This window comes from Canis aureus, chromosome 22 (genome assembly GCF_053574225.1).
Source record: "Canis aureus isolate CA01 chromosome 22, VMU_Caureus_v.1.0, whole genome shotgun sequence".
Classification (NCBI taxonomy): Eukaryota; Metazoa; Chordata; class Mammalia; order Carnivora; family Canidae; genus Canis; species Canis aureus.
In genome coordinates, this window is record NC_135632.1 from 16,976,642 (window position 1) to 17,002,260 (window position 25,619).

General features: G+C 45.7%; 1 protein-coding gene across 1 annotated transcript; it reads left to right on the plus strand.

The window, feature by feature from the left end:
• The first annotated feature begins 216 nt into the window (after positions 1-216).
• On the plus strand, positions 217-23,248 carry RBP2 (retinol binding protein 2). Its single transcript, XM_077866078.1, has 4 exons — positions 217-375; positions 12,905-13,083; positions 21,272-21,373; positions 22,966-23,248. Exons 1-4 carry the CDS (start codon positions 303-305, stop codon positions 23,014-23,016), a joined length of 405 nt encoding a protein of 134 aa, XP_077722204.1. The 5' UTR covers positions 217-302; the 3' UTR covers positions 23,017-23,248.
• Positions 23,249-25,619: the final 2,371 nt, after the last annotated feature.

Genomic DNA, 25,619 nt, shown 5'->3' on the forward strand with positions numbered 1-25,619 from the left:
GGGGTCTGTGGGAGCCCAGGCTGCCAAATATGAGCTATTCTGTTACTCTGCATGTGGATGAAGTCACTGGGACATCCAGGCTGGCCATGTTGGACTTTGAGTGTGAGTTGCTCATAGTCCTGCTGAACTTTGCAAAAGAAAGGAAAGTTTGTTTGGATTGTGCTTATAACCTTTGAACCTGTTATCTCAGAGCCATAAACCTGGTCCACTACCCTATAAAAGTAGCTCATTTCAACATGTTCTCTCTGTAGCCTGCTCTTTGACATTCAATACTCATCTACACTGAACCAGAGGCTATCACCATGACAAAGGACCAGAATGGAACCTGGGAGATGGAGAGTAATGACAACTTTGAAGGTTACATGAAGGCTCTAGGTAAGGGGGAGACCAGGGCTGGGGGGAGGAGGGGCATTTTGGGAACTATTGTCCAGCCCTCCAGACCAGTACCACCATGGAGTCCAACAGATCTGTGTGTAAGCCTCACTCTTTATTTGCTAGCTAGGTAATAATAGGTAAGTCATACAAATTCTCCGAAGCTTGGATTCCTCATCTGTAAATTGGGAATAATAGTAAATGGGATAATGTCTGAAATATCCTTAGCATAATACACAGAAAAGATACATGAATGGAGGGTACACACACATACACACACACACACACACACACGGAGTAAAAACAAACTTGACAGAATAATGCAGTAGCTCTCTTCCCCCCTTTGATCACCATCTCTCAGATCACCAATTGGGACATGATATTATCCATGAATGGCCTCTGCATTGCTCTTGTGTCAGACTTGTGATGGGGAAGCAGACAAGGAGTGGCTTATAAATTTCTCAGCTAGAGAATATCAGACCCACAGAAGGCTAGGAGTGGTTTTTGTCACATGGATCAAACAACTCACTGCTTTACCTGACTTTTGAACTGGACTGTAAGCCAAGAGCTTGATCAGTGTGTCTTGAGTTGACTCTTCTGTGGGATCTCCCATGGGCTGACAGAAATCACATGAAATCTGAAGGAGTTGCTGACTGCGTGGGGCAGCTGCTGTGGGCCAGGCACTGGGCAGGGAGCTTTGGCTGCCTGTGCTCATTTCATCTGGTAACAGCCTCCTCATCACCTTTCCAGCTTTAGAGCTCTTCATGTAAGGAGCTCCTGGTTGGAATCTCCCCACTGCTGGGGCTCCCTGTGGGGTCAAAGGCCCAATAATTTGGATATGACAACGGGAAGTCTCAAGAATGGGAATTGTGGGATTTTCTGTGCAATAATTTCTAACTTGATGAACATTTCTACCATGTTCAATAAACAAGAAGAGCTGAGGTATATTGCACAATTTATAGAGGTTGAAACTTTCTTCATGTACTCTAAACATGTTTCCAACATAAAATTGCTTTGTTTTTCTTCCTGGATGTCAGAATTTTACCTCAAATCCTTGGATAAGGACAGGGGAGGCACAAATCTTCCTACCAGAGCCCCCGCCCTTCTGCGCTGTGTTTAGTGCACTGAGTAGGAAGTAGAATGGAAGATTGATTCTATACATGGGCGGATGGTCTGGAGCTTAGCTCAGAAGTGTAATTCTGACCAAGATCATGCAGGTGAGGAAACCAAACCAGAGGGGTTGGCCCAGTTAAGCCTTGCTTTCTAAACTTGACCAATTTTTTAACCTTCTGGAATCAGTTTCTTCATCTGCCAAATAGGAATTTTCTGGCTCGGGTTTCCTCATAAGATGCTTGTTATGTCCAAAGAGAGAGGATGCAGAGGCTGAGTGGCCTTTTATAACCCATGCTCAAAAATCATACAGCATCACTTACATTGTATTCCATTGGGTTGAAATAGTCATGAGCCCACCCACATTCAAGGGAAGGACACATAGGCCCCATTTCTCAGTGAGAGGAATATCAAAGTCACATGCAATGAACAGCATGTACAACAAGAAATATTGTTGTAGCCATTTAAGAGAATGTGATCTGTCACCCAGGGAACAGTGGGTGATTCCATCCCTTGGGCCCCTAGCAATAGAACAATAGGAATAAGATACATGTGTGGGGTGGTGGAGGGAGCTACTGTACACAGGTCATTGAAGGCTTCCTAAGTGTTGGGTGGGGTTTTGGAGGATGGAGGGAATTTTTCCACACAGGCTTGGTAGGTGTGTGCAAAGCCCAAGCCAGTAAGAATGTAGTGTGGAACAGGGGAATAGAACAAGGTGTATTGCCAGAAGGTGAAGTGCAAGGAGGGGATGAGAGAGGGTCAGAATGGTGTCAGGTCAGATCTTGAAGGTGGTGTGCCACCATGTGTGGACTTCATCCTACAAGGATCCTACAAGGACAGGAATTGTCTGCACAGTAAAGAGAAGCAAGCCAAGGGCTGTTTGGCAGTTTCAAGCTCTCAGCTGTACTGACAAGCCCGACTTAGAGAAAATGCTCAGAAAGCTATTTTGTGTTCTTTGTTGCATATTCCTAAATAATACAAAATCTTGTGTGGCTTTATGTACAAAACTGAGTCTCAGTTCAGTTTTCAGTTGTGCAGACTGGCCCCTAGTGCCACTCTCTCCAGTCTTCAGGTGAGAAGCAAGCCCTCCTATGACCATCTCCTAGAAGCCGCTGAGGTGGCTTCCCCCACAATTTAATCTGCTAAAAGCAATCCAGCAAATCTGTACAATTTCCCCAAGACCCACCGTACGAGACAGGGATTGCTTTCCCAACATTGACAGGTAGTAAAGTTTGCCTTCTTTGCCCTTTTGAGCGTTTGGCCCTTGGCATTTGGGAAGAACATATGTGGAGATCTCTGGAAATCCCCAGATACGGAAATATTACTAAGTATAACTCCATTTCCTGCTAAAGAACTGTCACTTTCTTATACTTTAATCCCTTGCACCAGAAAAGTGGCTTTCTCTGGGGCCCTAGTGGCTGATTCAGTAGGGAAGGAGAGACTCCTGTTGAAATGTGGGTCTGGGGAGCAAACTGGCTTTGTCACTAGCCAGTGATTCACTCTGCACACCAGTGCCCCCACATGACTCAGCTGCCAGCCTCAGTAGCATGACATGTCACAGCAACCTTTGGGTTTGCCACAAATTATCAAAGTTATTAAATGTTTAAAGAGTGCCAAAGGTTAATGGTACCTCCTTTCCTGCCTTCTTAGACACATGATATTTCTTGAGGCTCTAGACTTTCTTGACAGCAAGGAAAGCAGCCGGTAAACTCTTTCACCCCAAGGAGTTTGGGTATTCTGAGGTTCTCCTGCAGGCTGGATCAGGGAGTGGGGGCAGTGGTCTTCAATTTAAAAGAGAGCCTGAGGAGGGCAGATCTGAAAATGAAGTTACAGCATTGTAACAGAATGCTGGTGGAAGGTTCGTTACCTACTGAGGAGTGAGGCCAGTAGCGTATAGACACAGGGAATCACTCAACTTTTCTACCACAGTTGAGGCATTTTCTGTAGGAGCCAGGGACTGTGCCATCTGAGGCAAAAACCAAACCCAGTCTCTGCTTTCAGGGAGCTCAAACTTGGGCAAACAGTTAAATTACAGCCATGCACAAATGGCATTCCTGTTTTCTGCTACAAATGACCCCTAAAACACAGTGGCTTAAAACCTGGGGTAATTTTATTATTGTTTCTCATAATTCTGTGGGCTGGCCAGGTTTACCTATGAGGTTCTTGCTAGGGGGCTCTCATTCAATTGCAGGTAGATAATGACTATGGCTGGAGCCATCCCAAAGGCTTCCCTGCTTCTCTGTCTAGCAGTTAGTAGTGGCTGGTAGCTGAGACACTAGCTGGGCTGTCAATATCAATATAACCACTACATGTAGTGTCCCCATGTGACCTGAGTTTCCTCATAGGATGCTTGTTATGTCCAAAGAGAGAGGAGGCAGAGGCTGAGTGGCCTTTTATAACCCACGCTCAAAAATCATACAGCATCACTTACATTATATTCCATTGGGTTGAAATAGTCATGAGCACACCCACATTCAAGGGAAGGACACATAGGCCCCATTTCTCAGTGAGAGGAATATCAAAGTCACATGCAATGAACAGCATGTACAACAAGAAATATTGTTGTAGCCATTTAAGAGAATGCGATCTGTCACCCAGGGAACAGTGGGTGATTCCATCCCTTGGGCCCCTAGCAATAGAGCAACAGGAACAAGATATATATGTTGGGTGGTGGAGGGAGCTACTGTACACAGGTCATTGAAGGCTTCCTAAGTGCTGGGTACGGGTTTTGGAGGATGGAGGGAATTGTTCCACACAGGCTTGGTAGACGTGTGCATAGCCTAAGTCAGTAAGAATGTAGAATGGAACGGGGGAATAGAACAAGGTGTATTGCCAGAAGGTGAAGTGCAAGGAGGGGATGAGAGAGGGTCAGAATGGTGTCAGGTCATATCTTGAAGGTGGTGTGCCACCACGTGTGGACTTCTTCCCACACAAGGACAGGAATTGTCTGCACAGGAAAGAGAAGCCACCATGCTCACTTTGACAGCCAAAGGTGAATGGTTCTGCAAGGACTGTCAAAGAAGTGAAAAGGTTGTTGTGATAGCCCTGGAAAGATGGTAATAAGAGTGCCAAGAAGGTGGACAGAGGGATGTCTAGAATGGGAAATACACTAGATTTGCTGACTGGGTGGGGACAGGGCTGGGAGGGAGCCTAGAAAGTAAAACCCCACCATGTAACTTTAATCAGTGAAGATGTGGACATATAATGGAAGGTGTGTGTTCTAAAACTGCTCAGTTGATGTTCAATGTTCTAGACTTCTAGAAAATCTTTAGTACACAAATTGTAAATATTAAGGAAAATCCAATTCTTCTCTTTATTTGGAAAGGAAGGTGGGGGCTATCTTCTACAAAGACCATCTTTTCATTTGAATTAACATGCACAGATTTAAAAGAGCAGAGGCCACTGCAAAATGTCCTAGTGGAAAATTCCACTACCAGAAAGGAGGTAGGCTTAGAGGCTGAAGTCAGGTAGCTCCCACCTGAGTGGTCTCTACCAGGAAAGGCTTCCTGAACACCCACAATGTTCCAAATCCTGTCCTATTTAGGAGCCACAGTCCAGCTCCAGAGGCGAGCACATGCTATGATAAGCATTATCAAGCCATGATAAGCATCTTGCCAGAACTTGATATACATTATTTCATTTAATTTATTTAGTTTCAACAAGTGTGCTGAGCACCGATTACATGCCAAGAAATGTTCTAGGTACTGGCAACATGGTGGTAAATGACTTGACAAGTTTCTTGCCCTCCTGGAGTGTACATGCTAGCGTCAGCAAGAGCAAGTAAATAGTTTAAGGTAAGCACTTTAAAGAAAACTAAAAGGACTTCTTGAGTGAAGAGTGATGGGTGGTCAGGGAAAGCTGTCTGAGGAGGTGACAGGTAAGCCAATGTCAAGATGTGGTGTTGCAGGTACAAGAGACAGCAAGTGCAAAAGTTCTGAGTGTGTTCAAGAAACACAAAGACTGGTGTGTTGGGAAGTGGCCAAGAAGGGGAAGATCAGCCCTTACAATGGAAGACTATCTTATTTATATTCTTTAAGGATGAGTATGGCTACAGTGTAGAGAATGAACCATTGGAAGGCAAGACTAGAAGCAGGGAGGCCCAATCTAGGAGGCCACTGTGTTGTTCAGCAAGAAGTGATGGTGGCTTAGGCTAGTAGTACCCAGGGGCCTGGAGAAGAGAGGACAGGTTCAACATATATTTTGGAGATAAAACCAACAGGCTTGCAAAGGAATATAAACCAGAGGATATGGAGGAAACAAAGATGGCTCCAGGCTTAGGGCTGAACAACTGGGACGATGGTGATCCCATAGGCTGAAATAGAGAAGATACAAGGAGGAGTGAGTTTGGAGAGGGGTGCTAGGCAGGGCAAAATGCACCAAGACTTCTGTTTTGCATATTTTCACTTCAGATGCTTATACATCCAGATGGAGTTTGAAATTGGCATGTTGACACCAGGTCTAGAGCTCAGGGTGTGATCAGGGATTGAGATGGAAGGAATGCTTTCCACTTCACAGGATGAGGAATTGAATCCCAGAGAAATAAAAGGACCTCTCCGGGGTCACCCATGGTTGGGAAATGATGTTGTGTAGGCAGGAGCCCATTCTGCCTGCTTCTGTCACCCAAGCTCTCTCCATAGCCCTACGTGCAGGTATGAAGGATGGGGGTAGAGGAGGAAAAGCTTCATTCTGAGCAATTGGGGTGGTGGACAGCCAGGCCCCTTAGAAACATTGCCAAGAGTCACTCAGAGTCCCTGGGTAGAAATAAATTACCAAGTGAGAAAGAGGGAGAGAGAACAAGAAAAATTGTCTGACGACCCAAAAATTTAGTTTCACAAAATTTGGATTTCTGCTGATGCTTACAAGTCAGAGAAGTTATAGGTGTTGCCAAAGTCTTTACTTGAACCGCATGGTATCTGGTCGGACTTTTAAACAGGGAAGGTACTGGGGGTGGGGAGTAGAAAACCTCCAATGAAAATAAGTTCAGACGCTTCCTAGCCTATTCCCCTAGGAGAGAGAGAGCCCCTTCTCTCCTAGCTTGTACTGGTCACGCCTCTACCCTGCCCCCATCCCGGTGGTGAGCACTAGAGGATGAGTGGGGAGAGAAGATCCTGCAGACGGGGTAGGGAGGCCCCCCAGGGTCTCTAGCCTGCCTCCACTGGCTAGGACAGGCTTTAAACATATTTGAAGATGCCAACGAGAGACAGGAGGAGGCAAGCAGGGGGCCAGTCCAATTTCTCTCTGAATGTGTTATCTGGAGGAAAAGATGCGGAGAAGATTGCTCTTGCACTCTGCGCCTCACAGTTGCCTCCGAGTGCTGATGATTTGCGAATTAAGGAGTCCAGGTTTGAAGCCCGTCGAAGCTGCGCTTGAAATGGCTTTCAGATTTTCCATGATGAATATGTGGGCACCTCTCACTCTAATGTGCAAAGAGTGCCTGCCCTTTTAGCCTGCAACTTTAGCTTTTTTCACAAGCCTATTACAAAGCATTTTAATGGTGAGTCGTATACTCATATTTCAACTTTATGACTTACATTGTTCAAAATGCAGTTATGGAAAGTATGCTTTAATAAAGTCGCTTCAGTGTTGTTGTTTTCTTCTGCAGTAGCTACAAGCCACATATATTATTCAGAATAGCTTGCCTTTGGACCTTTTTCCTCTGAGATAGAAATTCATTTCACCTGGCTATAAATCAGGCTCGAAGATACCTTTAATCCAGAAAAGCAGATAAAACACACTCGATAACCCTGGTGTTAAAATACCGTATCGGGAAAATAATTTTCTCTGCAAAGTACAAAGAGGAAGTGTTTTTGTAATCTGTGCGTGTGTATATTCGACGGTTGCAGTTAAACCTTTCCTTTTGATTAGAAATATCACGAATCCACCATACAGAACACTTGGCTCCCTTCCCTGGGGTGGAGCAGAGGTGACATGATTAACTAGCCTGTGCAAATGCTAAAGGGTAGCCAAGAGGCCGAGCCATTTTTCAATCCAGAGAAGCAGCAAGCCTTGATTCCATTTGCATAGAGCCCCTAATAAGATTCCCCCGGCACTGGTCAGAAAGATTGACTGGGGGTGGTGTTGCCAGGACAAACCAGTTCTTTCAGCAATTGGCATTTTTAGCTGTGATCTACCTTTCTAGGCAACCAGGGACGAGCAATTATTTTCGTTAGGGGAGCCTTAGTTGTGAATGATAAACAGAATTTATTTCTGGGTAGGCTCTCTGTCAGCAGCTCTGTCCCAGTTGGGTAACTCTGAACCCACCACTTTAAGTCTCTGGGCCTTGGTTTGCACACCCTCTTTGAGGAATGCTGCCATTCTAATTTTTTCTGTAATTCCCAGTTCTCTCTTATTTGTTTTGCCTGGAGCCCTCTCCCTTGTCTCACCTGGCTAATATTTGGTTTTCTTTCTCGCCTCCTACCTATGGCTCCAGCACCATGGTTGAAAGCAGCATGGACCTCCGGAGCAGGAGCTAAAGTTGTGTCTACCCAATGGCCAAACTTTGCAGCGAGGAAGCTGGTCCTCGCAGAGAAATGTTTGGTCAGGCTGGATAAAATGCTCATGTGACAGGCCAGGGCTACGCTAGTGAGGGAATAGATCAACCACCATTCTGACTGTTCCTTCAGAGTCCAGAGCCCTTGGAGATGCATAAATATGGACAAGATACTTCATTCTGGACTTAATGCCAATCTGACCACTGTTTCACCTAAACTGAAAAGGTCAAGGGGTGGAGGCCAATGTGCACAGAATACCTGCAAGCTCATTGGTATTTTGTAAAGCATTTTACCATCGTTTTAACTAAATCCTTACATAAATAACACTAGAAGATGAGTATTCTTTCCCCATATTACTGTGAGAACATTTAGGCTCAGAAAGAGAAAGTGACTTCACTGAAGTCACCTAGCTGGGAACTCTGAGACAGGATTTAAACCTGGATCTGACCCTCACTCTTCTATACTGGTGGTTCTAAAACTTTAGCATGCACAGAATCACTTGCAAGGCTTGTAAAAAGAAGCAGGGCCCACCCCCCAGATGGAAGGTAAGTTCTAGAACTGACATTTCTAAGAGGTTCCCAGGTGCTGTGATGCTCCTGGCCCAGGGACCTCACTGTGAGAACCACTGCCCTGACCTATGGTGCCCATTAACCAATTTGGAAGTGTTTCTTGAGCACTTGCTCTGTGCCCAACCCTGGGGACACAGAACAAGATGACAGCATTGTCCTTATCCTCATAGAGGTAAGATTTTGGAGGAAAGAACAATCACCGCCCCCCCCATGAAAAAGTCAGAGGAAAGTACTGGGTACTATCTCCTAGGTGGTAAAACTGTGTGGTCTGAAGGCACAGGTGAGGAAGGAGGCAGGAAAGAGCAGAATCTGCTAGAAAAGACAAGGCTGGGGCTGGGTTTTGTGAGGAGAGCTGAGAGGAGGGTGGCCAGGATTTAGGGGGGAAACACACAGGGCTTATCTGGGAAAATGCGAAGGACTCAGAGCACACCAGCCCGTAAGATCAAGGAGCTTCATAATGATGATTACGATGATGGCAGCAGCTACCATTTATGGGGCCATTACCTCAGGCTGTCAGCCACTGGACAGGACTCTTCACAAACACCATCAAATTTAATCCTCAAAGCAACCTGATGCAGTTAGTAATAGCTCCACTTATGGCCACTGCCCTCTGCTACTTGTAGATGTGGACTCGAGGGCCCAACAATGGGACTGAAACTGAACACACAGGTGTCACCAGACTCACCAGACTGTATTTCTGGGGTAGGAGAAGAGAAACAGGAGCTGGAGTGTGACATGTTAGCCCTCTGCCTGCCACAGGCATGTGTTTATACCAACTAGCTATGGAAGACTCTTCAGTGGCTTATAGCAATTTTAAGGAAGGATTAATTTCTAAAACAGAAATGCTTGACTACCTGGTCCGGTTTAGTCTTTTCCCTTTCAAATAGGCCAGCAGTTGCCTTAAAGGGAGAAAACGAAACAGGTGATAGTTCTGTGATTGCAGGGCCCGGGTGACTGAGATAAAGCTGAAGGGTTTCGTCCACCCTTTCTGCATCTTGTTCTGTGGAACAGAGCAGCTGGGGGCATGTCCCACCATAAGGTGATCTACGGCCACACAAGACTGGGAAAGTCCAGATCCTCTATCCCCGCTGTTGTAGTTGCAAAGCATCTTTCCTAGATTGAAGGCTGTGTGAAGTTTTTCAGTGTAGAAACCAGCTTCTCTTGGTGTTACTTCCTCATTTTCCAAATGTAGTTTATCATGAGCTACATTTTGAGACCACCCAATGACCCATGAAGCTTAGCACCGTGGCAAACACAGCAAGGTACCCCAGGCTCTGAGAATGCTGCCCTAGAAGTGTTCACAGCACAAAGGGCAGCAGGGAGAGGCTTTGATTCCACATCCTGTGGCCTCATTGCAGGCTATGTGGCTTGGTTGTCCCTGGTCCGATTCCATAAGCCGTGGAGCAGAAGTTAAATGAGGTACCATAAAAAGGCCAGGGGTTAGAGAGTGATTGGTCCAGCTCAGCCTGGACCCTATAGTACCCTGAGCCCAGAAAACAATTGCTGTGTGGTGAAGACGGTACAGTAGAGCTCCAGGAAACATAAACTGCCCCAAACAGGGAGGTGTCATCCAGCTGGATCTAGCAGTCCCTGTGGGCCCAGGGAAATTGTAAAGATGACTCACTCAGAAGTATTTGGGCGGCCACAGAAAGTGCACAAACTCGAGTGGTCTGACCTTTTGACAAGAAGAAGCTGTGTTGCTTTCCTTAGGTTATACAGTGAGGAAGTGATAAAGGTGGAATATGAACTCAGAATGGCCTGTCTCCGGGTCAGCCCAGAGCTTGTGGAGTGCTGTGCTGGCCCCGGAGACAGGCCATTCAGAATTCATATTCCACCTTTATCACTTCCTCACTGTATAACCTAAGGAAAGCAACACAGCTTCTCTGAGCCAGTTTCCTCATTGATAAAATGGAGATAATATAATATTTATCTCATGGGTTTGTTGGGTGAGGTTTCCCAAAGGAGTTTCCAGGGGCACCATTCCTGGTTGGTTCCAAGGCTTGTCTTAATTTTCACCTCAAATATTATCAAGGTTCCACATAGAGTAACCCCCAGATCATCTAACCTAAAATTCAGTTCCTCTCTTCTTCATAAGATTAATTCTCTCTCCAACTTTCCTGTATCTCATCTTGACTCCCAAGCTCAAAACCACTGTCTTCTCCTCCCAACCTGGTCCCTTCACACATATCCATCCAGTTATCAAACCTCGTGATTGCATCTTCATGTTTAGACAAGTTACTTAACCTCTTTGGGCCTCCATGTCATCATCTATGGCTTGAGGAGTAGGTCTTAAATCATGGCTTTCAAATTTCTTAAACCATAGAAGTCTCTTTAAACACCCCCTGGAAAAAAAAAACACCCCCTGATGAGGAAATCTAGACCTAAAACCACCCAGAGATTCTGGGTCTAGGATAAGACCCAGAAATCTCTAGTTTTTACATCTCCCCATGTGATCCTGATGGGCAGTGAGCTTTGGGACTCACTGGTGAATTCTTAGAAATGACAGGTTCTCAACCAATAGTCATGAATGATATTAGAGCAAGGCACTGGCATTCATGTGCTAGCTCATGCCAACTGCAACCTGTTTTTCCTTTCAACTTAGGATATAGGCATAAAATCCTTTTACCTTGGAGGCTGCCTGATGTTACTTGAAATTATTTCCTTTATGATAAAGGCTGACTATACAATTTCAGGTCCAAAGGCCCAGCTGGGGCCCTTCCCCATGCAGGTGTTATACTGTTGTGGGTTCCCAACTGTGGCCAAACTGCTGACCCACAGTGAAGTCTAACCAGTCAGCTTTAGTTTCTTCTTGGCCCTTTAGGAGAAGAGTGATAGTCACTAAAGATCCAGAAGGAAATGAGTCAGAAAGTAATGGGAAGCGAGGACAAAGGAAGTGATACTTGGATGCCATGAAAGGGTAGCAGAAAGGGTGGGGGTAGGACCGGTGGAGGTGTTAATTCTCCATATTGCCAGGAGCTTCCTAAACTGTTGGTAACTGCTGGTCTTCCTCATGGGCACAATAGTATTCATCCCCCACCAGACAGCCCACAATGTGAAGTTTAATTTCTGACCTACCATAGAGATGGGGCTGGGATTCTCAGAGAAAGAGCACTCAATGAATCTGAATTATTCTTACTCTTGAGGCCATTATTACCTGGAAGTTCTCAAAAAGACCAATGTCAGTGTTTTTGAAAACTTCCAGGTGGAATTTCTGGGGAAAAAAATGTTAAAGATTTAGATTAGCATCCAAAAATATCTGGAGAATTCACAGACATAAAGGAGACCCAATTTAGATACTAAGATACTAAGAGCTTAATAATGTTTATAACAAGTTCCAGAATTACCCTCTGTTTCTAAATCTATTCTACAGGACAGTGACATTTTACACTCAACCAGAGGTTAACAAGAAGTTTGGCTCTATACTTAGCTTCATACTGTCAAAATCAAAGCTTAGTAAATGAAACACCCCACTGAAGAGCACACTCCTTTCTTTTTCTCTCTCTCAAATAAATAAATAAAAATTTTTCAAAAAAGAGAACTACTATAGAATTTGATGGAAAAAAATCAAGGCAAAGAAAAGATATAAATGGAGTAAATGTGGCAAAATCTTGATAATGGCTGAATCTGGGTAATGGATGTGTGCGCTTCTTGTACTTTACTCTCTGGTTTGTTTTAAACTTTTCACAGTAATAAAAATATAAACAATTATTCATCTCTTCCTCAAAAGCAACAAAAGAAATCTTTGCACAAGTATTTACTGCCTGGCATATGCTTAAAGTTGTCCTGGGGGCCATGACTGAGCCTATCTAAGTACACCCCAATCTGCTTTAAAAACAGGAGTTTATATGTATCTTACTTGCCGTGGACATTAACAAAAGGTCTGCTTTTACCCATGATCTAGCCTGGTTATTTTTAAGCGGTCTTTTTTTCTTTTAAAACATGAAGTCTTTTATTCAGCAACTCTTAGAAGGAAATCCAGTATGTCAGATAGAATGGAGCCTCTCTGCAGGAGGGATGCGTGTGTATGCATGTACTTGCATGTGTGTGTGTGTGTGTGTGTGTGTGTGTGTGTGTATGAACACACCTGCGCACTGGGAATTGCAGCTTAGGGGTGAGCCCTGCCTGCTACCTGCCCCCCCAACCATCAGAGCTCCTGAGAAAGCTCCAAGACCCTAGGTTTCCAGACGATTGACTGAGATGCACAAACTGGCCAAGTGTGAGACAACTCTTGTTTCCCATTTGAGCAAAGAAATGTGGGCTGCCCATGGTCTGTGTCTCTGGTCCTGAATGTTTGGCCTTGTTAAAGAAATGAATGAGTCTGGCTGAGCACATCATAACCTCCACAACTGCCTTTGCCAACAGATATTGATTTTGCCACCCGCAAGATCGCAGTGCGTCTGACTCAGACGAAAATCATTGATCAAGACGGCGATAACTTCAAAACGAAAACCAACAGCACGTTCCGCAACTATGACCTGGATTTCACTGTAGGAGTGGAGTTTGAGGAGTACACAAAGGGCCTGGACAATCGGACTGTGAAGGTGAGGACCCAGCCTGGCAGTTTCTACTCAAATAGTCTGAGTGCAGGCGCCAGCTATCTGGCTTCACGATGAAAATACAACAGAAACAACTAGGGAGGGATCAGGAGAGGGAACCAGAGTGGACTTAATGATGCTGGCAATAAGCAATTATTGGAAGCTCAGCAGGAAAGGCAAACTGGCTTCTACAGTAAGATTATAAGCAAAGGAGAGAGGGGAGGCTGCCGACCTCTCCAGGACCTGAGGAGGAGGCCAGCTCCTATGCCAACATGGGCCTGGTGGGCAAGGGGGATACCATAGGGACTGACAGTGATTTCCAGAGCTGGGTAGCACAGCTTCATCGGGGCAGCCCTACTCAGCAGCAGCCAAGCATTGCCATGGAGCACTGAGGCCTCCTGTTGCTAGACTTCCTTTTTCTTTTCTAGAGATGTTGAGAATTCACACATTTTTATATGAAGTACCTCAATCTTGGATGATCTCAACTAATTTGATTTTCTTAAGGAAAATGCAGTGTTAATCAAAAAAAGTCAGTAGACTAAAGAAGTCAAGGTTTTCCCAGTGCTAGTCACTTAGAGAAACCTCTGGCACTATCCGGATGACTTCTGTCCCAGCATCACCTTAACTCACAGAACATAATCGAGGAAATCCTTGCGCATCGGAAGGCCAGACCTCCAGCCACTTGAACTGCTCAGATACAGGTAGGGCCCTGAAAGTGAGCAGACAACTTTGAGTGTACAAGGGGGGAGTTATCTCAAAGCCTGAGAACTGGACTCTGCAGAGAAAGCGGGCCCTCGCCCAGAGGAGCTGTCTGTAAATAAAGCAGAGAATGACAGCAGCAGAGAGAAGTGGGGTTGAGGGCAGGAAGCAGGGGGAGGCAGGGTCACAGCAGGTCCCCCTCTCCTTTTGCATCACCCTGTGGTATCACAGCCACATGGTTCCTGCAGTGTTCCAACCGCTGCAGTGCTCACACTCATACTCAGGGCACCTGTCTTTGGTTCTCCAAATCCAATTACACCTGTGCAGTCCCCACAAACAGGAATGGGGAGAAATGCAATCTCAGTCATACTTAAGGATTCCCCCATTCCAATCTTTTTAAGAAGATTTTATTTATTTATTTATTTATTTATTTATTTATTTATTTGAGAGGGTGCATGCATGAAAGAAAGTGCGAGCAAGAGGGAGCATGAGTTGGGGGAGGAGCAGAGGGAGAGGGAGAAGTGGATTCCCCACTGAGCAGGAAGCCTGATGCAGGGCTTGATCCCAGGACCCTGAGATCATGACCTGAACCTAAGGCAGATGCTTTAAGCAACTGAGCCACCCATGTAGCACTCCTCCCCACCCCCCACCTCATTCCAATCTTAGCATCATGCAAAAACCTTGTGGTTTACACAGTCCAGGAAACTGGGAAGGATTTCTGGTTTGTCATTTAGCATGGTTGCCACTGACCACTCACTGTCCAGGCTCATGCAGTTTATACAAGGGTGGGAAGCTTGCATATTTATTGCACCCACTCCCTCCATGCCAGTGGAGCCACCAGGACCTCTGCTCTGGTTCCCAAAGTAAGGGAGGGCAGTGCTGAGGATCCTATCCCCGGCTATCTGTGCCCCCACCGCAAGAGTGGGCCAGCCCTTCAGAGTGCCGCAAGGAAGCAGGACCTTTCACCCTGCCCTTCCCCTTTCTCTCTCCAGTCCCACTCTTCTCTGGTGCTCCCAGGAGCTCTTTAAAAGTCAGGGATCTCAACTCTCCCCCCAAAGCAAGGGATGTGAGCTTTGGCTGCTCTCCTGGGGCGGGGAGAAAAAGCTGTCATCATTCTTTGGCGATGACTCTAAAGCCAAGAGAGCAGGACACATTTTATTTCTCCATCAAGTTGTCCTGCAGCATTGATAATCTCAGCCATCAAGTCAAGGTTGAATTATATTTAGTGCTCCTTGCTAAAGAAAAGTGGGAAATGAAAAGCACTTTGGAACTGCTTCCATCAGAGCAGTCTTGGCATAAGAGCCTAAGCTTCCGGGCTTGGAACAGCTTCTGTAGAATCCCTCCCTGAGGGGTTGATGGATCGACAAGACTTCTCTGAACTGTGTGGCTAGGAGGCCAATTCCTCAGACACCAGAACTGATGGGAAATTTGTCTCTGAATTTTTGCATCACTCTGCTGTTCCAGCCTAATCTGTTCACAATGATTCATTTCCCCTTGCCTTTCCATTCTGGATGTGGGCTGCTGAAAAGCAGGCCTGTTGTCTCTGACTTGTTCTTTCATCACCTTTGATAGTAGAGAACTCACTTTTCCTAAAATAAGTCACGTCCTTTCAACCCTTCCTGATCATTAGAGGATTTTGGCTCTCAATACCCACTGTTGTGCCTCTTCGCCTTCCATTCTCCCTGCCTTCCCCCCTGCCCTGGGAGCCCCATCATGTCCCCAGGATCAGCTCTTGTCCTGCAAAGAGAGAGAGTGAATCCCCCCTTCCCATTTCTTATCTCTGCTTTGTCCACAACAAAAAGTTAGGGCACACGTACACGCACATGCACACACGGGATGGGTTGGGGCTGAGAAGTCGCCAGAACAGAATTTGCCCAGTCTCCAGCAAAAGGCTGTTCCCATAAGAATCACAATCCAGAGCAGATACCCTCAGGACTACATACTTCCTATAATTTGACCAAAACCCTTCAGCTGGAAAGGGATCACAGGGAGCAAGTGAGTCAATCTCTGATTATTTTCCGTTGCCGCATGTGGTGACATGCCTGAGTGCACACAACACTGTGTCTGTGTGCATGTGCACACATGTGCATGTGTGTGTCTGCTTGTGTGCAAATGTGTCCTGTGCACATGTGCATGCATCTGTGTGTGTGCATGCGTGTGTGAGCCTGCACATGTGTGCATGCATCTGCACGTGCCTATGTGCAGGTGTTGCAGTAGTACTCATGCTCTGATTCTTCAGGGCTCTACTTCTGAATTCCTACATCACCCTCATGAGAATCTCCCCATTTGGAAGTTTGGGGGAGAGATGTGTGTGGGGTGGGGTTCTAGCAGAGGTGGAATAGAGTCCTAAAGTGCCCAGATCTATGCCATCCCAGAGCAGGAATGGTGGCATCACTTTAACTGTGAGGTCAACTCTTTGTGGGACCCAGGAACCCCCACCTTTTTTCCTTCCTGTAGATCATATATATTCTTCACTTACTGCCTTAATTTGTTTCTAAGAGGATTTAAAGCCCCTTTCAAAAATACACAGGCTACTCAGAATAAAATTTAAAAGAAGTAACTGATCCTCCTGTAATGGAATAGCATGCAGGCGTAATAAGGAATGGATCACCCATTTATACTGTCACCCGCATGAACTCAGGAAACATCCTGCTAGGTGAGGGAAGTCAGACACAAAGCCCACATATTGTGTGACTTATATGAAATGTCCATGTTAGGCAAATCCCTAGACACAGAAAGTGGTTGCCAGGGGCAGAGAGAATGAGGAGTGATGGCTGATTGGTGAGGGGTTTCTTTGGGGGGCAATAAAAATGTTCTGGATTTGGACAGTGGTGATGGTTTTATAACCTTGCAAATATACTAAAAATGACTGAATTGTACTTTAAAAAGGTAAATTTTGGGATCCCTGGGTGGCTCAGCAGTTTAGCAGCTGCCTTTGGCCCAGGGCATGATCTTGGAGGCCCAGGATCGAGTCCCACGTCAGGTTCCCTGCATGGAGCCTGCTTCTCCCTCTGCCTGTGTCTCTGACTCTCTCTCTCTCTCTCTTTCTCTCAGGAATAAATAAAAGCTTTTTTTTTTAAAAAAAAAAGGCAAATTTTATTGTATGCGAATTATGTCTCAAAAACAATAAGTAGGGGTGCCTGGGTGGCTCAGTCGGTTAAGTATCTGCCTTCGGCTCAGGTCATGATCCCAGGGTCCTGGAATCAAGCGCTACATCGGGCTCCTGCTCAGTGGGGAGTCTGCTTCTCTCTCTCCTTCTGCCCCTGCTGATGTTCTCTCTCACAAGCTCACTCTCACTCTCTCTCAAATAAATAAATAAAATCTTAAAAAAGGTCAATAAGGATTTGGGGTGGATACTCAGGATAGGGGAAAGCACAGATGATAGCAGTTGGAACAAATGATGTCTGCGAGGGCCCAGGGGAAGCAGGCTTCTCTGGGAGGTCCCTACTTGGGGGAATTGCAGGAGGGGAGCTTGGGGGCTGCCAAAATAGCTCTTGCACAAAGGCAGGTGCGCTGGGAGGGCTTAAAGACGTTCATAGTGCCTTTCGTCAGGCTTGATTTAAAAAGCTGTTATTTTCCTTAAAAAAACAAAAACAACAAAAATCTTTGAAAACTGATTCAAATCTACAGGAAAGTTGCATGAAAGTAGCAAAGAACATCTGTGTATTCTTTGCCGAGAGCTACCTATTGTCAATATTTTGCCCCATTGGCTTTATCTTTTGTACTTGCTTTCTTGCCATTGTATACATATTCTTTTCTGAACAATCTGATGTGTTACCTCTAAGTAACTCAGTGTTTCCTATGAATCAGGATATTATCTTATAAAATCACAGTACAGTTATCCACCTCTATAAATTTAACAGTAAGACAAGACAGTACCTTATCTAATTTCCCATACAGGGCTGTTTTTAACACCGTTAATTTGGACACAGAGGGCGATTGCAGCGTGGGCTCAGTTTTCTTCTTTAATTCAATGCAAGCACGTCTTCTTCATCCTCTGGCTCAGTAGCAATGGTTTTCCTCATTTATATCCATCTCCTCAACCTCAAAATCTTTTAAGGCAATTGAGCCTCTTTCAAAAACCTCCTCTGAATTGTGGAATTTTAGTTCTTTAACTGCTCTCTCTTCTTACTGTCTGTTTTACGTAGGAGTAAGGCTATGATATTGTAAGTATTACCATAATTCATTGGTAACCAATTTACTTAGGGTCAGAATAACTTTTAATCTTGCTGCCTACTAAGATTTATTAAAAGAAAACATGAAGACAGGCCCTCGTGCACCAACATTTTTCTTTTTTCTTCCTTCTGCAAATTTGCCAAGCCCCTACTATGCGTGAGACCTAAGTCAGGGGCTATGGGTAATGTAATGAATCAGAGCCCTTTCTGCCCTGAAAGATCTCACAGCCTCATGAGGAAGCAGACAAGTAGATGGACAGTTACCATCCAGTGTCCATAGTGATGGTCATATGCACACACCAGGGGGACCATAGAAACCAAGGCAAGGAAGCAGACTGGCTGAGTCGTTGTCAAGAATCATCATCAGTGAAGAATACATATGCTCATTTATTCTCTCACATGGATTTATCTCAAGATTCCATTTCAACAAAATAACTCAATCACAGATCTTCATTCAACACTGCTCACCAAGCACCTTTTCTGCACTAGTGACTATGCCGAATCTGAATTTGCAGAAATGAACAGCTGACGTGGCCTCTTCTTTCATGGAGCTTACTATCTACTGGGGGAGAAAGACACTAGTTCAATCAACATGTTTTAGGTGTCCTTGATGTGGAAGGCAATGTGGGTTGGGGGAGGTTGTTTAGAAGACATAGTCTTTGCCCAAATAGAAGACAAGAGTCCTTTCCCATCCTTTTGGGAGAGAACTGAGTCCCAAGTCTGATGATGGGTAACAACACATGAATATCCCTTTCTCATCTATTTGAGAGGGAATTCTGGAATATTCCAGACAACATCTCCCTCCCAGGAGAGCAACCTGTGATTTAAGCTTCTCTAAGACATTCAAAGAGGTGAGGCTTAGGGTGGCCCCAAAGAAGAAGACATATTTTCTTTAAAAAACATGCAGAGTTTTATTGTTAAATTAATTTAGGGAATATTAATACATGCAGATGGTTTTTAAAAATTTAAATAGTAAAAAGTGAAATTTCCTTCCTATCCTGGCCCCCAATCTCTCCATTCCTTCCCTAGGGACAGTCACTATTAAGGGATCTTTTGCTTCCTTGCAGAGAACATGTGCAAGCATATGCATGCATACACGGTCTTCCCTGGTTTTATGCACATGGACCTGCTCCTTGCTTTTTTAACTTAAGTATACACTATGGAAACTGCCCTCCTCCATAAGTATAGAATTGCCTCCTCCTTTCAAGGGCTGCACAGCTTAGATGAACTACACGTATTTGACCAGCCACCCACTGACGGAATCTGTGAGGCTTCTAGTCCTTTGCCATAACAAACAACAGTGCGATGTGTTGAGGAGTAAAATGCGGAGGAATAGAATTGTACATAAAATACATAATATGAGGCAGTCTGGGTGGCTCAGCGGTTTAGTGCCGTCTTCAGCCCAGGGTGATCCTGGAGACCTGGGATCGAGTCTCATATCGGGCTCCCTGCATGGAGCCTGCTTCTCCCTCTGCCTGTGTCTTCTGCCTCTCTCTCTCTTTCTCTGTCTCTGTGTCTCTCATGAATAAATAAATAAAATCTTTTTAAAAAAATACATAATATGGTCAAGGCCAAGTCCTATTTTAGAACTAGGTAGACTTAATAATCTGTAGAAAACAAATTTGTCCCCCAAAATAGACATGAATATGCAAGGACAGTGAATAAAGAAACACAGGTCAGTTTGTCACCAGCTAGGTTTAAAAGAGAGAAAAGCGAACGTCTGTTCCTTAGCATAATATTGTTCATAGAGGAGCAATATGCTTTGCACATACTTGGAAGAAAGCCAGCTGGCATCAGGGTCATCCCTGGGAAAGAACAGTACTGACACAAAACCACAGCCTGGATGGGGGTGACATCATCCTTCAGGAGGTGAATACGCAGTCATAATCTGGGCTCAGAGGCAGGTCGCCCTGGAGAACCACCTCGAGATAGTACAAATGGTCCTGAGGCAGGTACTAGAAGAAATAAAAGGAGAAACAGAAGGCAAAGGAGTTGGGGGTATATAATTTGTAAGTATGCGCACAGAATTTTGAGCGTCTTGGGGTTCAGCAGGTTTATGGCTCCTTTAAACCTGCTGGTCAGCTCAGCCTGGCTGGCCAGCATGAGCTCTGCATCTCCGCTGCCGCCCCCATGCTACTAACCAGTCTGCATTGCTGCCTGGAGGAACCCCAGGACCCGGAGAAGGGCCACCCTCCTGGTTCTGGATGATGAGGATGGCACTAGAGCCATCTGTTGAGGTCCCCTGCTAGTTAGGTAGCTTCTCTGCCTGTGTTATTGCCCCACAATAGGCAGTCCTACAATGGGGTTCCTGGAGGGAAAGTCCCAGGAGCGGAATTTCTAGGTCAGAGAGTATACACAGCATTATGTGTCAAGAGGCACTATAAAATTGCCCTGCAAAAGGATTCATCCGATTTATATACCTACCAGCCATTTATGGAGGTGCCAGCTTCTCCACACTTCCTCCAACTCAGTGTGTTATCAGACTCTTTGATCTTTGACCATATGATGAATTGTATCGGAAAAACAGCCTTAATTTGCATTTCTCCTTTTAGGACTAAGGTTGAATATCTTTTCTTATGTTTAAAAGCCATCTGCTGGGTTTTAGTTTTTTGGGCTTTTTTTTTCCCCCTTGTAAGCTGTTAGCTGGATCCTTTTTAAAATTTCCTATTAGGTTAATGGTCTCTCTCTTATTGATTTACGGGAACCCTTTATATATAAGGAAGTCAGGTCTTTGATATGTGTTACAATTATCTTTTGCAGTTTGTTCTTCATCTGTTGACATTATGCTATTTTGCCCGTCCAGAAATTTTCTATCATTTATAGTCAAATGCGTCGTCTTTTTCCCCCACTGATTTGGAATGCTATCTTCACCATATGGTAAAATGGGAGAGTAGAATTCTTTTTTTTTTTTTTAAGATTTATTTACTTATTTGAGAGAGAGCAGGGGCAGAGGGAGAGGAAGAGAGAGACTCTCAAGCAGACTCCCTGCTGAGCATGGAGCTGGAAGCGGGACTTGAGCTTACGACCCCGTGATCGTGACCTGAGCCAAAATCAAGAGTCAGACACGTAACCAACTGAGCTACCTGGGCACCCCTAGAATGCTTTAAAAGAGAACAGAACCAGCCACAATAAGCTGATTTGGCAGGAGTGGAGGATAGATGCAGAAAGTGAGTCTGGCAGACCTTGGCTGGGCAGAGGCTGAGGTCTCTGCCCTGTGGGGGCCTGGCGATGGCCACGGGAACCGCAGCTGCAGCCTTAGGTGTTTATTCAGTCCCAATCAAGACAATACATCTGATTTGCCTCGGAACCTGTCATTGCAGACGCTGATCACCTGGGAAGGTGATGTCCTTGTGTGCGTGCAGAAGGGGGAGAAGGAGAACCGCGGATGGAGGCAGTGGGTTGAGGGGGACAAGCTACACCTGGTAAGTCCCAGGGTCTGCCCAGCTGCCTTCCACGGTGCTTACACAAGCTGCAGGTTCACCCAGCCAGGTGCCTTGACAAGAAAAATGGCCCTGCACTCCTCCCCTGAGCTCCAGCCAAATGCGTGTGGTCATATAGTCAGAAAGCCATTCCCATCTGGCTCAGGGGACTCCAGGAAGGAATCTATATGGCTGTTTCTGTGAACGGCTGCAATTAAAATGAAAGTTCAAAATGCTGAGTTAGGAAGCCGAGATCCAAGGAGAAATACAGGGAACCTGTGAAAGATCAGCCAAAGAGAAATGTGAGGCACAGAATGAAGATGCCCCAGAAGAGGGTGGGTCCCGGCCTCCTCACCATTATGTGAGCCTGGAGGAAGAGGGCTGGGAGTGGGGTGGATAGGGACAGGTGGGCTTGGGAACCACCTTACAGACCACAGGTGTTGGCCTGTCGTCACCAGGTATGTCCACTTAATCCTGAAATATTTTCGGTTAACTCAGTATTAGAACAGAACAGTAGGAATGATGGCTGGTCTCCTGAAATAAATTATATGTGTCTAGATAGCTGAATTTTTCAATCTTCAATCTTCAAGGCAATTTATGTGTCCAGCATTCAAATAGAAATCTCTCTCTCCTACATGCATTCAGGCACTCATTTATTAAATAGCTCTTCATTCATTCAATCATTCATTCACCTATGGAGTCGGGCAGCTACTTGGCTTACTTGGCTCCAGTGTCAGTATTCAGGTCACCACGGTGCCCTTCAGAACCAGGCTTGCCTCACCTGAGATCTTTATTTTGGAGGCAGTGTCAACTGGTGATAAATGGGAAGCACTCACCGTGTTTTCCATTGACGATTTTCCCTACCTGCACTGGTTTGGATGATGGATTTTTTTAATTGTAGTACAATCCTCAGTGGTCCCTGTGGCTAAGACAATGGATTCATTGTCAACCGCAATGATTTTGTGGCCATCCACACACTCATATTTCTCCCTCCTCCCTCAAGGAGTCATGAGGTGTGGATAAGGCCTGGGGCCTCCCTCTGTCTGGATGAAAAGCAGCATCTTGTCTGCACAGGCAGGCCTGGGGGGTGCCCTTCTGCAACCCATGCCCTGTCACCCTGCCATTACCCAGGATGCCAGCAACCAACATTCTAATCACCAGAGACCAGCAAGTCCACAGCATGAAGTGAGAGCCCACCAGCCAGCATATTCCCAGGCCCTTGCTTTCCAAATGCTACTCCCCACTAGATCCTTGCCTTCTCCATGGCTTCACTGCCTTTTATAAATTAGGAGATGTTGCTTTAATCACGGGAGTAGGAAAAAAATCCCACCCAAGAGGGTAATTTCTTTGCATTTTTCATTTTTATAGTTGTTCAAGCTCAATTCAAGTGTCAAAATCAAATTACTGCTACCTGCAGGGCATGCCAGCTGATTGGGTCTATGAAATGCACTTTGCCCAGAATGACTAAGTGTCCTCTGGATTCCAGCTTCCCTCCTTCAACTCAACTCACAGACACCAAGAGGGGCGGGGGGCGGGGATGGGGGACAGAGGAAGACTTGGCTTGCTAGTCACTCACCTACTTTCTGACCTTGCAGGAGCTGACCTGCGGTGACCAGGTGTGCCATCAAGTGTTCAAAAAGAAGTAATGGCCACAAGGCGGCCTGCCGAGCATGTGCTTCACACTCCCCACCAAGGGTTGTCTGCGGGCTTTGGGAAGCGGCTGTGGGGACCCTCTCACTCCTGACAGAGCCCATTAAGGCATCTGGATGGGTTGTAAACAGAACAAATGTGTAACAGTTGCCAGACATACTCTTCCTTCTTTGAAACCTGACATTAAATGAATAAACAAAAATCACTCCCATACTTTGAAACTCTTTATATCTATCTCCCTTTATTTCTAGAACTGTCAGTATTATCCACAGGCAAATGTGGTGATTGCCTGCGCGGTGGTTCTCTGTGAAGTTTTGTTGCGGTGGTTGTTGTTTAGTTTTTGGTGTAGTTTTGCTTGTTTTTTGTTAATTAGTTTGTTTGAGGGATTACTTTACCTAGAAACATTCTCTGGCTAAGACAGCATCCCCTCCTCATTCTTAAACATTGCCCTTTGATATTCATTCCTTTGGATAACACATTCATTTTTCCAAGATTCTATTTTAAGATGCACATGGCTTCCAGTTTGTGCCTTCAGCAGCATGGGAAGAGCTACTTGTAAAGGTCTCTGCGGGTCTGCAGTACCAGCTGCTCTCAGTCCAGGATAGCCCTTTGCCCTTCAGCCCTGGGCAGAGTGGCACCCCTGCAGAGGACTTCCAAGCTCTGCCAAGGAAGCCTGACTTCCAATCTTGCTGCTCCACTTCTTAGGTGGGTAGCCATGGACACATCACTTGGCCTCTCTCTCCTTGTTTTTCTCATTTATAAAATGGAAAAGACAAAAAGAGCATCTCCTCCACTGGATCGTCATGAGGGATAGGCAAGTCAGCACATACAGAGTGCTTGGAGTTGGGCCTGGCCCCATGGCAGGAGCAAGGTCCCTGCTAGCTGGTTATTAGGTAGAGTTACACCCTCCACATCCCAGGGGTTCAGATGAGCGGAAGCCAGGTAGTGATGGCTCAGTACCCCCTGAGGCTTCCTGGTGATTCCAGGACATTATGTTTATTATTCTGAGCAGAATTATATTTTCCTGCTGGATACACAAATGTAATGGTGCATCTGGAAGAGCAGAGTGGTCAACAGGGACAGATTTATGGTGGATCACTCATGGGGTACCCTGCAGGTCAAAGCCATTTCCTTTCCTCCCTGTAGCAGTGCCCAGAACCCCACCATTAGGCAAGCATTACCTTTGAAAAGCAGATTTATCCCCAGGGAGGTAGCACATGGTGTCAGCACACTGGGGGCGGAGGGGGGGGGGGGATGGGACTTGAATGAACAGATCATTCATTGATCCTGAGCATCCTAAATGGAATCAAGGATGGAGAATAAAGTTGTAATCTGTCCATGTGGACCAGGGCCAGGCTTGGCCTAAGCCCTTGTGACCAGACAGCCATGCCATGGGCCTCCTGGCAAGCTGCTGTCCCCAACAGCCATACCTACCTTCCTGCAGCAAGAAAGCCAGGGAAGTGCTGGGATGGAGTCCCACACTGGCAGGGGGAGGTGTCTGCCTGTGGACTCTGGAGAGGAGGAGAGCCTCCTGAGGAGCTGCAGGCCCATCTCCTGGGGCAGACCAGGAACAAGTGCAGGGGCAAGTGAAGTGAACTCTTTGTCCTCAGCTCCCCTGGAGCTTCTTCAGGAGCCTCAGTTCCTCTTGTGATGCCCCCTGATTCCTGGTCTTGCCCTAGCCCACCACAGCCTCAAATCACCCTCTCCTTTGTTCTTCAAGAAAACCTTTGTGAATGAGATCCATCTGAAAGCCCATTGGGGACTAGCTATAAAGCCTGCTGTCCATGGCAGGGGTTCTAATAATAGGTAACTTCTGAGCCTTGGTTTTGCAAAGTGTATTCCAGGGGATGTTAGCCAACCACCACCACCTCCACCCATGATTCTGTGAAAAGGTTCCTGGTCAAATGAACTTTGGAAATGCTGAGAACTATATCGCCTTCTTAGAAATGCATAACAACAACAACAATAAAAAATAAAATAAAAAAAGAAATGCATAAAAAGAATTCCTGTTTTTAAAGCTCTGAAAAGTCCTGCAGCAAAGAAGCTGGACCTTAAACCCTGGGACCCTTTTACCCACAGCATTTCACTCCGGCACAGTGTTTTGGGAACGCTGACTTGTTGCCATACGTGTGCAGAGCATTTTTTCAATTACAGATAACAAACAATATAATTTAAAACTCCCATTTCCGAGCGGGATTTCTCGGTATATTTTTTCCACAAATGAAGAGTAACTGAATGGATTAGTTTACATGTGGCGTGCAAGACTGATAGTGACTATATTCATTCTACTGATCCTTCTTTTTCAACGAAGATGCACCTGTACTCAGAGGCTATCGAATTTGAGGTGCTCATTTCCAAACCCAGCAGATATTCTGGGCCAGGGCCTGTCTCCCGGGCCTGCACTCAGTGTGGGTGTGATGGGGCAAGTCGCCTGCTTCATATTTCTGTTCCCTCGGCCTATTTCAAGGCTAAGCCATGACAGGAATGCTACCCCCCAGCATGGACGAGGCTGTTTGGGAGCAGAATGGAAGAAAACTGATCTTACACAGAGGAGGGGTGGAGTTGCTGGGAAAGACTCTCAGAACCTCAGAAGGCAGCT

What these genes read in the sequence shown, in the direction of transcription:
- RBP2 (XM_077866078.1), top strand. Translation starts at nt 303, where the DNA reads ATGACAAAGGACCAGAATGGAACCTGGGAGATGGAGAGTAATGACAAC. An exon ending in AGGTTACATGAAGGCTCTAG is followed by an intron (nt 376 to 12,904) that starts GTAAGGGGGAGA and finishes CTTTGCCAACAG; the next exon opens with ATATTGATTTTGCCACCCGC. An exon ending in AGGGGGACAAGCTACACCTG is followed by an intron (nt 21,374 to 22,965) that starts GTAAGTCCCAGG and finishes CTGACCTTGCAG; the next exon opens with GAGCTGACCTGCGGTGACCA.